General features: G+C 44.6%; 1 protein-coding gene across 1 annotated transcript; it reads right to left on the bottom strand.

Moving 5' to 3' along the window:
• Positions 1-5528: 5528 nt before the first annotated feature.
• LOC149862680 (olfactory receptor 10A7-like) lies at positions 5529-6491 on the bottom strand. The gene has a single exon (XM_090054052.1). The coding sequence runs from the start codon at positions 6489-6491 to the stop codon at positions 5529-5531; it is 963 nt and encodes a 320-aa protein (XP_089910178.1).
• Between the last annotated feature and the right edge of the window lie 9555 nt (positions 6492-16046).

Genomic DNA, 16046 nt, shown 5'->3' with positions numbered 1-16046 from the left:
TCTCATTTTTCTACATGGACCCAGAGCACATAAACCATTGGTCTGTCTCCATGAATGGGCAGAAGTTACAATGGACTATTTATATGGTTCCTGGATGATGCATGTGCTAGGGGTCCCCATTTATCTCCTGAGGGTCCCCATCCCATTCCATTGGCAACCGTAGTGCAGGCAGAACACCACAGCCTGAAGAAGAGACCTTGAGGAGCCATGCCGCCTGTGCCAAAGTTCAGGAAGCCCACCCATATCTCTGGATAAGGACTGCCATGCCACCAGCTAGTCCTATCAACAACCAGAGGAGGCCTTTATTGTCAATACAACCATAATCATACAAGTACATGTTGCAGAAATGGCTGCGGTTCGTTTCTCGGGAGGTGAAGAACTCTCAGTCTCAGACACACTCTATTAGCAACACAAAAGGTATATTTGCAAATAGGGTCAGAGAGAAGAAAAAAGACCACACTCTGCCCGCGGGGAACACTTCTCAGCAGGCTTTATCCCCTCTCTCCTGAGCACGTGTGCAGAAGCAGGAACTCTTACAACTCATTTCCGGTTCATACAAACATATATGAAATGACGTCACGTCATCCGTCGCATGTGCATTGTAATTAACTACTTAAGTATGCGGGGCGGATAGGCTTATATGCATTAGCTAATTGCGCCTGCTCAGAAAGTACTTTAGGTTACCAAAAGTTCAAACCTTCTCTGCCCCAAGGACAGGACCATTAAAAATTGCAATTTACTCTTATCTGCATGAGAACGCTAAGGAGTATATGCTTTACTGTAACAAAGAGATAGTAAATTTGCAAAACAGAGAGAGAGTGATACCTTAATACAAAGAGCCCTTAGTAGCTTCTCCTCCAACCTCCTCCTCCCACCAGGGAGAGCTGGCAGCTGTGCTGTTCTAACAACACTATTGATAATGCATTTTCAATAATATTTTTAACATACATGCCCAAGGGTCTCTAAGGCCCTGCTTTTGGAGTAGCAAGTCACAGCAGAGGCCTTTTCAGCAGGGGAGAACACGTTGTCTCCTTTTCTTCAGAGAGTAGGATGCAGAGCAGTGGCCTGATGTTTCAGTGAAGTAGGTTTGGATTGGAGATGAGGAGAAACTTTTTCATTGTTATGGTAGTCAGGCAGTGGAATAGACTGCCAAGGGAAGTTGTGGACTCCATTATTGGAGGTGTTCAAGAAGAGGTTGGACAGCCACTGCTCAGGGAAGATAAAGGTGTTGCTAGGCCTATGTTGTACTCTGGGTATTTTACATGCTTATTTGTTTTGCTGTTCTCCCCCACCCCACCCCAGTCCACCCCACCCCACTTTGCTACCATTCTAAACCTACTCTGCTACCATTACAAGTCATTTCAACCCACCCTCATGAATTTTAATTTTAGACAAGTATACATAGTTTGTCATCCAACACCTTGTGCAGGGTGGATGTACAAGTGCCCAAATAATTATTGGGCGTGTTCAGTTGGCTTCACTTTAGTCAGGTAGGTATACAGCCCTGTATGTCTGTAGGTCAGCATAAGTCCTCAGACTGTTGTCTGGAAGATACCAGGAGTAGGGCCCTCTAATGTTTTAATCCAACAGTTATGACACTTGCTGGGGTTCTTCCTCATACCCCCAACATTTCCCATCCAGCACAGGTTTACATTTGCAGCTCTTCAACTTATCAGCACAGAAGCACATTTAGACATAATTTTGGCTGTTCCTTGTTGGCTTAGAAATAGCATTTAAGGTTTGGCTTCTTGGGAATTGGCTTATAGGTATATGTGTATGCATGAGAGAGGTTCAGGATGGGCAGCAGGGCTTAATGATATCTAAGAAGCCTGGGTCTCACACACACAGAGTTTCACAGAGCCTGAGAATTGAGGGGGCATGTACTATACTGTTCCGTAACATCAGATCACAGCCTTGGAAGCAGACAGCTGTCTAACACAACAAGGCCAACAAGGACACATAGTCTGGAAAAGAGTCTGGGAACTGGGGACATGCACCATATTGTTCCATAACATGAAATAAGTGGTGCCAGCTAACAAGGCCCCAAAGCAGGGGGGCCTGAGTTTTGGGGGAACAGACCATATTAGGAGAAGGCCCGGAAAGCTTTGTGGACATGTGACAACACCGAGAGACCTACCAGAGATAGCCATGGATGAGGAGTCATCAGGCATCATCAAATACAAAAGCAGAGATTTGATATTAACAAAGGGTCCTTCCCCATCCTGCTTGGGTCCCTCCCCATCCCTCCTCCTCCCCGTCCCTTCTCCTTGAGATGATCCCTATCCCCGTCCTCTGGGAAGGGGCCCTGAGGCCACCATAGACAGAGGGCACACCACCAGTCTGCCTCATTCCCCCCATGGAGGGGGTGTGCGGGCCTTGGCATCCCACCTCCAGGCTTCTGACATACTTACATCTGACATCTAAGAGAGAGCCTCAGAGTGAAGGTTTAAAATCAGTGGGTGACCTGGTTTTTAAGCCTGAACTTGCTATTATTTGGAAGTAACTCAATTTACACCATGACAGAAATGGAGATTCTACATTGTTTTAATGCTACAACAAGCTTCATATGCTTGAACATACCGCTCAAATTGTGAGCATTTATCTAATTGATTTGCTCAGTTGGCAGAAAACATGGATCAGGTTTCAATCCAATAAGGTTTGGGAATTTGCATATAAAAGTGAACAAAGCAAACAGGATCCCTAGTTATTAAATTCCTTTACAAGGAATTAACTTAGGCTATTAACTCAGCTGAGCTGGGAAATAATATTGTATTCACTGATACATGACACCTCTGTCCACAAGACACCCCATGCAAAAAAGGATATCTTTTTTAAATAAAGGGATTTTTTTTCTTAACATAAATTTGAGTGAATGTTGTCCAGCTTTTATTACAAAAAATAGTGCAGTACAATGTTGTGTGTCCTTATATACATTAACAGTACTCAGTGGGTTTCACAGTTGTTTATGGTAATCTGTTTTACTGTCATCATCACAGTGGTCATTTTTTTGTTGTTATTCATTGAATCCATATAAGTCAGCTTCGTTTTCAAGACCCTCAGGCCACCAGTCTTTTGGAGCTTTTATTTTAATTTGCTTTGCACAGATTGTTATTCTCATTTCCTTCAAGTAAATTGCTGATTTTTCTTTTCTTAAAGGATTCAATTTCTAGTTTGACTCAGTCTTCAAAATACTTTTCTCACTTGCATATTTTTACAATGAAATATATTTAGCCTTCCTGAATCCATCTGCTCCCAGATTCCAGGGGTCACCATCCATTCTTTCCATTCACTTGTACTAGGTGTTAACATAACTGCACTTAGACACCTAAATTCAGGTATGCAATAAGTAGGTGGAAGAGAGTCTGTCATGGGTAAACAGATGCATTGTCTATTTGAGAGCAAGCCCAGTTCCAGACAGACTAGTTTGGCTATCACTACCTCCCCAGTTATGCTGAGCACTAAAATGGGAAGATTGGAGCATTGCCCAATGCGGGTGCCTGTGAGCAATATGGAAAAGAAGATACCAACAGTGGGAGGCATTCAATGCTTGAGTCCATGGTGCTATAATGTATAGCGTTGGGGTGGTTATGTCCTAGGTATATGTTGTTTCCTCCTAGAGATATGGGTAGAAATAACAATTAAAACAGTTCAGATGCTGTTGAAACACTTCAAAGATCAAGCTTTACAAATATAGATGCACTGTGAAACACTTCAAATGTGGCTGAGGTATACAAAAAATTCCTGTTGAACTGAGGTACTGCTTTGGAGGATTTCACTTCATGGGCGCAGGGATAAGGGATCCCAGAATATGTCCTCCAGAATCCCACAGTTGTCCATTCCACCCCCACCCATAGGGAAGGGGAGAGAACAGCATGGATGCTGTGGCAGACTGACAGCTGGGGAGACTTTCCAACAGCCGGGTTGTGCACCTGTGCTTGGGCTGCTGCTGGATCCCCACTGGGACCTCCACGCCCTTTGCCAGACCCTTGCCTACCCCCATAGTTGCTGCGGAAGATGGCCTTTTCAGCTTCAGGTGCTTCTAGTGAGAAGAAGAGAGGTTTGAAGAGGTTTGGAGGATCGGGGCTGGACAGATGGATGTGTGGTGGCAGGAAGCCTCCTCCCATCCACCACAAACCCTGAACCACCCCACTTCCTGCCCCTCAGGTAACTGATGACTTCTTTTTTCTGATTCTCCTTTCTGGGTAGAGAGATCCCGCGCTACCTGTAGTGCACTCAGGGTGGAGAGCCACAGTAATTTTGATGTCTTCTAACCTGGGTGTATAACAGGGGCTATATGAATATTCTGCAGCTAAAACACTCCCCTTTTGAAATATTTCCAAGCCCACATCACAGTGACTTTTGTCCACGACCTAGGGCATGCATCCCAGAGAAAGCATTGGGGCCTGATAATTGGTTCACATGCTCAACGTTTGTGTTTCATGAGATGAGGAACAAAAGTTCAGCTTCCCTGGGGTTGTTTGTAGTCATTGTTTATCCCTATTGGCTACTGTAAGAGAAAGCAAACCACTATTAGCCTGAGGAATGACTGATATAGGAATACATGTAAAAAATAATGTCAGCAGAAGATTAAAACAGGGATGTCAAGACTTGAATAGCACAATGGTGCTGAGGGTGAAGATATCGATATCTAAGCTGCTGGTGGCATAATCATGGGGTGATAGTTGCAGACTTCAACCTTTATAGACCTCCTAGAGGTACAGGAGGGTTGTGGAGTGTTTTTGAATTATGAATATGTGTAGTGGAGTGGGTAATCTGAGAACAATATGTCAACTATTACAAGAGACAACCTTCTGATGGATGAAGAGAACCTGTGAGTCTCCTAGATTTACAGCCTCATCTGATTCCAAGAATGACTGGTGTTTTTCATTATTTAGTTTCTGAGATGTCCAAATATAGGCAATTAAAATGAACCTATTTATCATAGAAAGCTGAAAACTCACCGTCTGTGTAGGCAGTTTCTCTAAGTCAGATACCCAAGAAAAAGCATACTGGAGCTTTTTTTGTCTTTATTTCTTTACCCATGACAACATGGTAAACAATTTGATTTTGTAGAGTCAAGGATTGGGGAAAGAGAGAATATCTGAGATGTCTCTGTAATGGTCAACCACTGATCCATAACTGTTCATCTATAGTGTAACTCCTGTGCTAACACATAACAGGTTCCCTGACTGTGCTTCTCAGTACCTCCAGCTGCCCAGGAAAGCACTCATAGGCAAAGTCCTGGGTACCTTGCACAACCATGGATGGGAAAATAATGGTTCTGAGCATAGTATCATTTTCATCATCATCCTTGGTGGTGCAGTTACTGTTTTACATGATAAACTCCAGCTCCCTGGGGGAAAACCATTTTCCCCTCTACTTTTCCCTACAGTCACCTTACTCTGGCTTCTTAAATTTTATAAGAGCTTAGAAAGGGAATGGTCACAACATCACAACATTGGTCACACACACACACACACATACACACACGCGCACGCACACACACAGATTTAAAATACAACTTATATTTAGATTTTCTGGATTCTTGCATAAGACATGCATTTACCTACAGAATTTCTCAGGGCCTCCTTTACATTTGTATTTCTCAGGCCATATATGAGAGGGTTGATCATTGGAGTCAGGACAGTGTAGAAGACTGAGGAGATTTTACTGAGGTTTCTCAAGGCACTAGATTTTGGTAACATGTAAACAAAAATTAAAGTTCCATAAAACATCGTTACCACAATGAGGTGGGAGGAACAGGTGGAAAATGTCTTTTGTCTCCCAGTGGTCAATGGGATTCGCAGGATGGTGGTGATGATAGAGATGTAGGATGCTGCTGTTAACAGAAATGGGGGCATGGTGAAAAGAAAAGAAAATATGGAAGCTATAAGTTTCACCAGGTGGCTGTCACTGCAGGAGAGTTTTATTAGTGGAGGCAAGTCACAAAGGAAATGGTCGATTTCCCGGGGACCACAAAAAGATAATTGAAGCATTGATAATGTTGTGATGGTACTAACTAGAAATCCACACATCCAGGACCCAGCTGCTAGATGAATGCAGAACCTGACATTCATAAAGGCTGCATAATGTAATGGCTTACATATAGCCACATATCTATCATAAGACATCACAGATAGGAGACAGCACTCAGCACCTGCCAAGAAAGCAAATAAATAATATTGAAGGACGCAGCTGCTAACAGATATGGTCTTATCTCCAGTCAAGAAACTGGCCAGCATCCTGGGAAGGATGGTGGAAGAGTAGCAAATCTCCAAACAGGATAAGTTCCCCAGGAAGAAGTACATAGGGGTGTGAAGGTGCACATCAGCCACAACCAGCACAATGATGAGGATATTCCCAGTTACAGTTGCAATGTAGATCATGAGAAACAACAGAAAGAGAATGATCTGTAGTTTCTTGAGATTACCAAATCCCAGTAGAATGAACTCTGTCATGGCTGTTTGATTTCCCCATTTGATGCTTGTCATGGTGTATACCTAAACAAAATGAAACAAACAATTGAAGAAGATTAAACCTGCAATGGATTACAACAGTTGAGATTTTTGGAGGAACCAAAGGGAGTTAGGAACCCTGCTCCCACTGAATAATTACAAGAAACAGTTTATTCTGAGCTTTCTGATTCCTTTGAAAGTTTTTGCTCCCCCAAACATGTATTTGAATAATAATAATAAAAAAAACACACAAGTTATTATTGACTTGATTTACCATTCTTGTTATTAATTACTTTAAAAACATTCAGGCATATTCAGATATTATCAAAAGGCTTTTTGTGATCATATTTTCCTAATAATCTCTCTGGCTAGATCTCCAGCTAGATCTAGCAGTCAGTAAATAGTTGGAATTGTAGAATGGCAAGGGGAACAAAAAGCCTGCAGATACAATGAAAAAAAGTAGTAGTAATATTTTTCATAAGTATCAAAGAATACTTTCTGGACCTGAGTCATAGAATCATAGAAAACTATGGTTGGAAGGGACTTCAGGAGGTCACATCTAGTTCAAACTCTGGCTCAGATAGGGCTATCCCCAACTAGATCATCCCTAACTAGATCATCTCGGATAGGGCTTTGTCTAGCTGGGTCTTAAAAACCTCCAAGGAAAGAGATTCCACCACCTCTCTGGTTCTTTGGGTAACCTGTTTCAGTGCTCCACTACCTTCCTAGTGAAAGAGTCCTCCCATCCCCACTAATATCTAACCTAAACTTCTTTGATGCAACTTGATATATGGAATTAATGTACAACAGGACAAATTCTTCACTAAAGTCTCTGGTGCTCTTTTGGTTTGCAAAGCTGAAGTGCATGGGACTGACTACCTTTTATTAGTTCCTAGACTCTCTCTTCCATACACTATATTTCATTTTTACTTACCTAGCTATCTACCTATCTATTGACTTTGGCAAGACATTGTTCTTTGCCTCATTTTTCTTATCCATGAAATAACAAAACTAACCTTGTTAAGCCTAGATGCTGAGGAATAGAGACAAATTATAATCATGCATAATAATGAATACATAGAAATAGAAGCATTAAAGAAAATGTTTACCTCACATAGAATCTAATTTATCAGATTTCTGGTTCTTTCTGCAGTTTGCTTTAGACCCTGGTGTCTCTCCATAAAGACACCTGCCTAACACCAAAAGCACAAAGAAATATTATGTACTCACTTGGAACCTGCTATCTAGTCTCTGAGATATGTCCTAGGAAGCTTAGGTACATTCTTATATTATGTCCTTCCCAGGAGAAAGCTTTGTCTCCTTAATTAAAAAAAAAAGGCAGAAGATTGTTGTCCCTTATCCTTACTCTATTTCCAAGTTCTTAATGTACCTGAGTAAGACTGTTCATATTAAGACAAGCTTTATGACACATGTATCAACTTATTGTCAATAAAGACAATTTTGTGACTTCCATCTCTGTTCCTCCATGTTGGATAAATCCCAACATGACATATATTTTCCTTTACGCCATTAGCATTAGAAAGAAAATCAAATTAGTCCATGGGGAATATTTTAGTTTTCAAGGACTAGCTGGCTGAGATTTTGATTCATTATTATTTATTGCCAGGGTTAGCATTTGTATAATCTTTCTAACTTCTACAATTGTCAATGAAAATGAAGATGATCATATTTTTGTAGTTACAAGAAATCCAAGTTGTGAGATGACTAACCCTTACACTTGGTGCTTTGAAATCACAGACCAAAATGAGGGACTTTGGCTCAAGAGTTTATAATCCAATCAATATACAGTAGACATGTAGCAACTTGTGAAGTATCTTCCCCCCACCCCGCCCCCCCAAAAAGGTGGCTCTCCTTTTGAGTTCTAGTAATTAATCATAAAAGTGATAACCTTTAAACAATAAATTAATTACTATAGATGGCTTAACTTATATTTGACTCTGATGGAAGAAATTCATTTTCTGTGGTCATTCAGGACATTGATCTCCGCATCAATATTCAGTATTGAGAGGTGCTTTGGGGGAAATGTTGGGGTGCTTCGGAGCAGCTCCTTAACCAATAGGTAAATAGCTACTTCTTGGCATACAAGTGTCCAGTATAGGGTTTCATGAACTGTGTGAACAGTAGATAAACTGGGTACATGGTGGGGGGAGGTGGCCACTTCTTCCACAGTGATGCTGGAAGATAGCACCATGGCCAGCTCCCCCAGCATCTGGAGGGAAGTCCAGGCTTAAGTTTCTAAACTCTTGGCATTGTGGATTTTGCTGACAACGCAGTGAATACATGGTTGAGCCATGCCTTTGGCCCATGAAACCTTCCAATATGACGGCCTTTGGATTTGATTCACTTAAGCTGTGGTGGTCAGGCTATGGGATGGTTGCAGGAGTGCCCTAGATGGCCTTAATACAGTTCAGAAAGAACTGAAGGTAAATTCATCAATCCCTATGGAATGATAAGGCAAAGGTAATAAATGGCTACCTTCTCAAACCCCCAATCCCCATCCTTCCAATGGCTGCCCCACCCAGCCCCAGCCCCTACTTGCACCCCCAAGCCTCCAGGGCTGTCCCCCAACCCCAGGCACCAGCATTAAAAAAAAAAAGCAACCCCCCACAAAAAAAAAGGACTCTACTCACCATAGAATCAGGGGTTTGGGGGCTCTGGGGCCTCCTGGCAGAGCCCTCCCCCGCCCCCAGGAAGCACAGGGCAGCAGGAAAAGCAGGGCCTGGGCTGGGGCCATTGGGGCTGTCACCCTGCCCTGTGCTGTGTAGGCGGAGCCCCAGTGACCCAGATTGCAGGTGGAACTGCTGGTAAGTTCTGTGGGGGGGACAGTTATTGTGGGGATGCTGGGGTGGGAAGGCAGGGATCGGGGGGCTTGGGAGGCAGAAGAGGGATGGGGCCAGGCAGGACAGAGATCAAGGGGTCTGGAGGAGTGGGTGGGGCCAGTGAGGGTCCCCTCATAGTCTCCTCCAGCCCCCCGACCCCTTACTTACCAGCACTGGAGCCCTGCATGCTTCAGCACCAGGCTGAGGGCCAACCACAGAGATCCTCTGCAAGCCAGAGCATCACTGTGGAGGATCCAGCCTCCAGTTGCCTCTGGGCATGGTTTGCTTTTTTTAGCTCTGGCTTTTTTGGACCCCTCAATATCCAGGGGTCTAATTTTGCCCCCTTGCTGCAAATGTGCAGCAGGGGGAATATTTTCCTGTTCCTGCTTGTGCCTCTTGCAGCATCTCAGAGGGGTTTGAGATGCAGCAAGAGGCATGTGCAGCCTTGTCTAGACATACCCCTAAGGTCCAATGCAAGTGTGGAGGCCTAGGAGGGGATGGAAACTCCACCCCAGCATTTAGAGCATGGAGGGGCAGTACCACATCCCAGAGCCTGATCCTGGAGTGCAGAGTTCAATGTGGGCTGTGGACTGGTCCTGCCCCACTTATCTGATCCCTGGGGCCAAAGGGTAGAGCACTGCTGCCTTTGAGGATGTGAACTTACAGCACCTTTCAAAACATCCAAGATTTCAACAGAAGTTAGTCACATTAATACTTTTCAGAACCTGGGCTTAAGTAACAGTTCCAACAGTTCACTGCTTCTAGAGAACAGCTTGAAGCTCAATTTACTACCCAAAAGTCCTCAGAATTTCCTGCAGCCTCTCCTACCCAGACCGCTCCCCCAACCCCAACCTCCATCTCTCTCTTGCTCTCTCACCTATGCTGTCACCTCCACCCCTACCCTTAGCCCATCACACCGTTCAAGTGGTTCCTGGGATCAGAATCTCCACCAGGCTGGGGCCACATGTCCCCCTCAATAACCAGGGGTTGCCTCTGCAGCTGTTGCTCCCACCAGCAGGTGATATCCCATCCCATCTGGCAGCTGGGTTTGCAGGGTGTGAGATCTGTGGGGGGGGGGATGTGAGTTGTGGGGGAAGTGTGGGGTTTGTGTGGGGGATTGTGGTGATGTGGGGTTTGTGAGTGTGGGATTTGTGGGTGTGTATGTGGGTGGAGTTTGTGGAGGTGGTTTGCAAGTGTAGCATTTTTGGATGGATTGTGGGAAGTTTGTAGGTGTTTAGGGGACTGCTCAGGAGGGTTGGGATCACTGACCCCCCCCCCCCCCCACATGGTACATAGCCCTCACCCCTTGCCAGTAGCAGCAGTGTCTGTCATAGTTTTCATAGACATTAGGGCTGGAAGGGACCTCAGAAGATCATTGAGTCCAGCCCCCACCCAAAGGGCAGGAAGTCAGCTGGGGTCATAGGACACTCTAACTCTAATGTCCACATCATTAATGAAGATGTTGAACAATATGGGTCCAGGACAGAGCCTTGGGGGACCCCACTGGTAACAGGATACCATGATGATTGACATCCATCAATTACTACCCTCTGGGTCCGACCACGGATCCAATTTCCCAGTCAGCAGATCATGGTGGACCCAAGGCCACAATTGGCCAGTTTCGCCAAGAGGTGATCATGGGCTTTTTTGAAGTCAAGATATATGGCATCAATCTCTTCTCCCATGTCCAGGTGATAGGTCACCTGGTCATAAAAGGAAATGAGATTGGTCAAGCAAAACCTACCTGCAACAAACTCGTGCTGGCTATCCCTCAGGATATTGGTGTCGGCCAGTCCATTAAGGATGGCCTCTTTAATAAACTTTTCTAAGATCTTTCCCAGAATAGAAGTCAGGCGGATGGGTCTATAGTTAGCTGGCTCCACTTTCCTCCCTTTCTTGAAGATTGGCACCACATTGGCCTTCTTCCAGTCTTCGGGCACTACACCAGGAGTGCCAGGAGTTTTCAAAGATCCATGCCAGGGGCTGGGCTATGATGCTAGCCAGCTCCTTGAGTACCCTGGGGTGTAGACTGTCAGGGCCAGCTGACTTGAAGATATCCAGCCTCTCAAGGTGTTCCTTCACAAGGTCAGCATTAATGGAGGGCAGGGGATCTCCCTCACCTGGACCTCCCTGTCCCATAGTGGGCATGAGCGTCCCATGGGACTGATGACAGACCGACACAAAGTACCCATTTAATAGACTGGCTTTTTCCTGGGTGTCAGTTGTCAGTTGCCCCATCTGGTTCAGCAGAGGTCCAATGTTGCCCATGCTTTTTCTCCAGCTCCCCACATATCTGCAAAAGGACTTTTTATTGTCCTTGATGCTCAAAGCTAGTTGGAGTTCAGTTGCAGTGTTGGCTTTTCTGGTTTGCTTCCTGCAGGACCAGACCAGTACAGAATAATCTTCCTTGGAGGTGAATCCCATCCTCCATAGGCCTTTCTTTTTAGCCTCAGGAGGTCTGCTAGATCCCTGGAGAGCCTGGCTTTCCTTTGAGATAGAATAGACTTAGCTTGTGCATTGAGGATCACTCCCTTGAGGAGCAACCACTCTTCTTGAACTCCCAGCTCCCTGGGGTTGTGGTCCCTTAGGGCCTCACTGACAAGCCTCCTGAGCTGTTGGGCCATCTTGGCAGGATATCGGCCCAGCCTGCTGGCGTGTGCCCTTGAACAGGACCAGGGCACTCTTTCTGTCACCTGGGATCCCAGCACTGCAGGCAGAAGCCATGCACCCTCAGGCCAGGCTGAGTCCTTCCTCCAAGTACCCCACATGCCATTGGGCTAGGCTTTGGGGGGGGGAGGGTTCTGTGTGCCATTCAGGGGGTGGGGGGACAGGCAGAGCCACCCCTCCTGAGAAGTCATCCCCACCTCCACACCATCTCTCCACCCTTAGTCCCCCCCACCCCCACAGTTACCTCCACCTTTACAGTCTCCCCTCATCCCTACTCATGGGGGACAGTGCCTGGGTATGATCCACTGCTGCAGCCTTGCCCTGCTCCTATTTGGTCCAGCATGGTGAGGCAACATGCTGGGGCAGGAGGGACACAGGGTATGCATGTCTCTGTTTGCCTCAGTTTCTTTTCTCCAGCATGTGGTTTTTTTTATACTCAGACTTCCTGCTTTAATTGTAGAGCCTGTGCTGCAAATACGCAGTGCAGGGAACATTAAAAAAAAATTCTTATCATGCCTCTTGTGGCATCTCAAACTGCTTTGAGGTGCCATGACAGGCACATGCTCATATATCTAGATGTGGCCAAACTGGTAGCATTTCGTATTTGGAGATAGGGCCCTGCTACCTTCTGGCTTCCCCCAGCCCTCAGTTGGGATGTTGTGAAGTACCAGGGAGGATCTCAAAGAATAATGATGCTGGTGGCAAAGTTGTGTCAGTTAAGGCAAAGACCATGGACTTGCTCTCAGACGCATCCATTGCATGAGAGTGAGCACTGGCTAAAAGTAGGCCTACAGCAGGACCAGTAGCAGCTTTCTTTACTGGCTACAGGGAGGTTGTGGCTAGCACTTATAGTAATATCGCTGTGTCACAGAGCAAGACTAACATCCCAGTGCTGGCCTGTGTTACTGTCTACTGCTCTGTGAGGATAGCCTGCATTACCCTGGGGGAGCTGTCCATTCCCTTGACTGTGGCCAGTGTGGCCTGGTGTCCAGGGTGGGAAATGAGACACATGTTGCTCAGGGCCACTGACCCAAGTAATATGCTCTCCTAACCCTGAAGACCTATGGTCAAGGGCTAGAGTACTGAAAGGCTATGAGGATATGAGACCAGAGTACCTGTGCTGCACAGGGCTCACTGTGTCCCTAGGGAGATCCAGGAGATAACTTAGTCCATTGAAGCTCTTATGATCTGCAAGAGCAGGACATTTAGGAAGAAGGAACTTGTGATCTCTCATTCCAAAGTACAGAGCTGTTAATCATTAAACCCTAAACTAAGATGTACAGGGCAGCCATAGGACTCTAACTGTGGCATAAATACTAGAGCAAGTTAAAGAACATATAGTTTTACTTCTGTTGCATAGAGTAAGGACCTTGTAATGTGAAAAAATAACTTGGTTGAGAATTTTGATTCAGTATTGATTAAGGACTGACAAAATAGTGAATAAGTGTTATGGATTTAGACACTATAAATCATACACTAGCTGCAGTAGGAATGGCTTTTTATCCAAATAGTGAACTCCATACCTGGAATTATTAGCACATAGTTTTCTTGTACAACTTTATCACCAGGAGATTAATTAAGAGGAGTCAAGCTTCTAATGAGAGGGAGGATACAATGAGGTATTTTGTTAGCTTGTTTTTTTTTTCTTTCCACTCCCTTACCTTAAGACCTTTTTTCTTCAGCTCAATTAATTATTTAAAAAAAATCATATTTCTATACAATTCATTTGCAAGAATTGGTTTAGGGAATTGCATTTCTAAAATAAAATTGATTATTATTGACTTCTGTAGCTGTGAAGGGGAGAAAAAAAACACATTTTTTTTTTTTTTTACAGATAATTTTATTCCAAAAGTGTGTGTGTGTGTGTGTGTATAAACCTAGGCAGTGTGTATTTGATTTCATTTTCTAGTCAGGTTAGGGTTTTCTTCTTGGTTTTTTTTTTTTTAAACAAATATTTATGTTATCATTGCTATTGTATTTAAATTGTTTTCAAAAAGAAATATTAACATTTGTAGTTACAAATAGCGTATGTTTAAAATTGTTGAAGTGAACAATGCCAACATTTTTAACTGCAAAGTTTAGTTATTAAAATGCCATTTTGGAGGGGTAAAACTATTTACCAGATTCAAAATGAATTCATGTTCCATACTCCAAATAGAGGTTGGAAAGAACTTTTAAAAATAAATAGTATATTTGACCAAAACTAAAGGCATATAAGGCCACTGTGCATGTTTTGCTAACAAAGATATCATTCTTTCTGTTGACAGTATAATACCAGTGCTGTAAACAAAGGAAAGTTTCTATTTCCACCTGGAAACCAGCAGGAGGCCAGTATAGGCACATCCATGACGTTTGTCATCTGCCACCATCACATTAACAGCAGGTACCTTACAGAGTATATTGAGAAGATTGCCAGAGAGCTACAGTACACTAGTAACATACAGTTCGAGGAGGAACTTTACAGGACTACCATGAGTAGCGTGGATTTCTATACTCTTAGAGCTTTTTTGTTTTTGTTTCTGTCTCTTGGAGGAACCTCTGTTGATAGAAGCTTTGTAATGCACATAAGATCAAAATCTTCACAGGCCACACTGTAGTGCCAGCTCCCCTCCAATGGGACACACAAGAAGTGTTCTAACGATGGTTATTACTGTGGTGGACCCCAGAGAAAAGGCTTGTCTAGAACATCGGCTAGTTCATGGATGAGACCTATGAAGGACCATCCAAATCCCATCAAATGACATTCCTGAGATAGCTTGACAATGTGATCTCAGAGTGGTTACAGAGATAATTCAAAGCAATATATCCTTCTCTGTTAATCATGTGGCCCTATCAGGCCTCTGATTTTAACACTTTCCTAATGTCTCCAAGGTAAAAGGACACACCAGAGTTTAACCATAACAAGAGCCAATGGTTCGAATGGAAATCTAGAAAAAATTAAATAAGAAATAAGGCTTTTCTCTCTTTTCTCTTCTTGCCTTCTTTTGCTGATGAGCTGGCATCCTGACACTGACATGGCTTGCCCCTTGACTTTTCTGTTGCACAGAATCCTCTATGCCCAGGTGGTTCACGTCCACCAGGCCCAGGTGCTGGTGAGCCACCCCAATACACAGTGGCGATGGCATCTGTGGCTGCCAGATTCCCCACTGGCCCACCCAGCTTGGCACACCTTGTATAAGCCACCAACCAACAAGAAGACTGATGACCTGCAGTGGTGGTTGCTGCATGGCATCCTAGCCACTCACTGACATGTTTCCGTCCCACTTTGACCCAGCCTCCTCAATGTCTTGCCCCTTCTGCACAGGTGGCATTGAGGAGAAGTTCTTTCATGCCTTCCTCTATTGCCCCACCTGTGGCTGCTCTTTGTCACCCATGAATCGCCACTGCAGGAGCCTCTTGGAGACTACCTATGTGTGCTCCTACCACTACCAGGTGGCTGAGTGGGGCACTGTCTGCCTGGCCAACTTTCTACTGGGATGGCCATCCTCAAGAGTCACCATAACCACCTTGCTACGACTGGCTCAGATGATGTCTTGTGGGTTTTCAGCCTCCTGGTGCAGACACACCTCTTCCTGGAATTTGAGCATGCTGTGCTCCGGCGGGTGCTGCCCGCCTTTGAGGCATTCTGGGCCCCTGAGGAAGTGCTGTGCCATGTGGAGGATGGCTATCTTCAATACACGCTCTGATGTCATGACTGGTCTGGGTGACTGGGCAGGCTTGGTGTTGGACTGCAATTCCCAGCTTGTGCCATGCCCTGGAATATTTGCTAGAGGCAAACATAAACAATATGGGCATATCTGTGTGTGTGTGTGTGTGTGTGTGTGTGTGTGTTTAGGCAGAAGGGGTTAGTGATGCAGTTGTGCCCTCTTTGATTTCTGCTCTACTCACAGTTTAATACAAACTGCCTGGCAGGGACAGCAACATTTCTATTTAGGCAGAACTGAAGGTGTCAATTGACTTCATGGCTCAACTACTTGATTCCTACTAATCTCTTCATTCCATACATGTTAACAACCCTAGATATCCCACTAATCAAACTAGCATTTTTTCCACAGTTCTCTAGTCTTTTATCTACCCCCAGTCA

This window comes from Crocodylus siamensis, chromosome 6, assembly GCF_052110815.1.
Source record: "Crocodylus siamensis isolate JL-2025a chromosome 6, ASM5211081v1, whole genome shotgun sequence".
Classification (NCBI taxonomy): Eukaryota; Metazoa; Chordata; order Crocodylia; family Crocodylidae; genus Crocodylus; species Crocodylus siamensis.
Note: the sequence above shows the minus strand (reverse complement) of the source record. Positions and strands in the feature narration are given on the sequence as shown.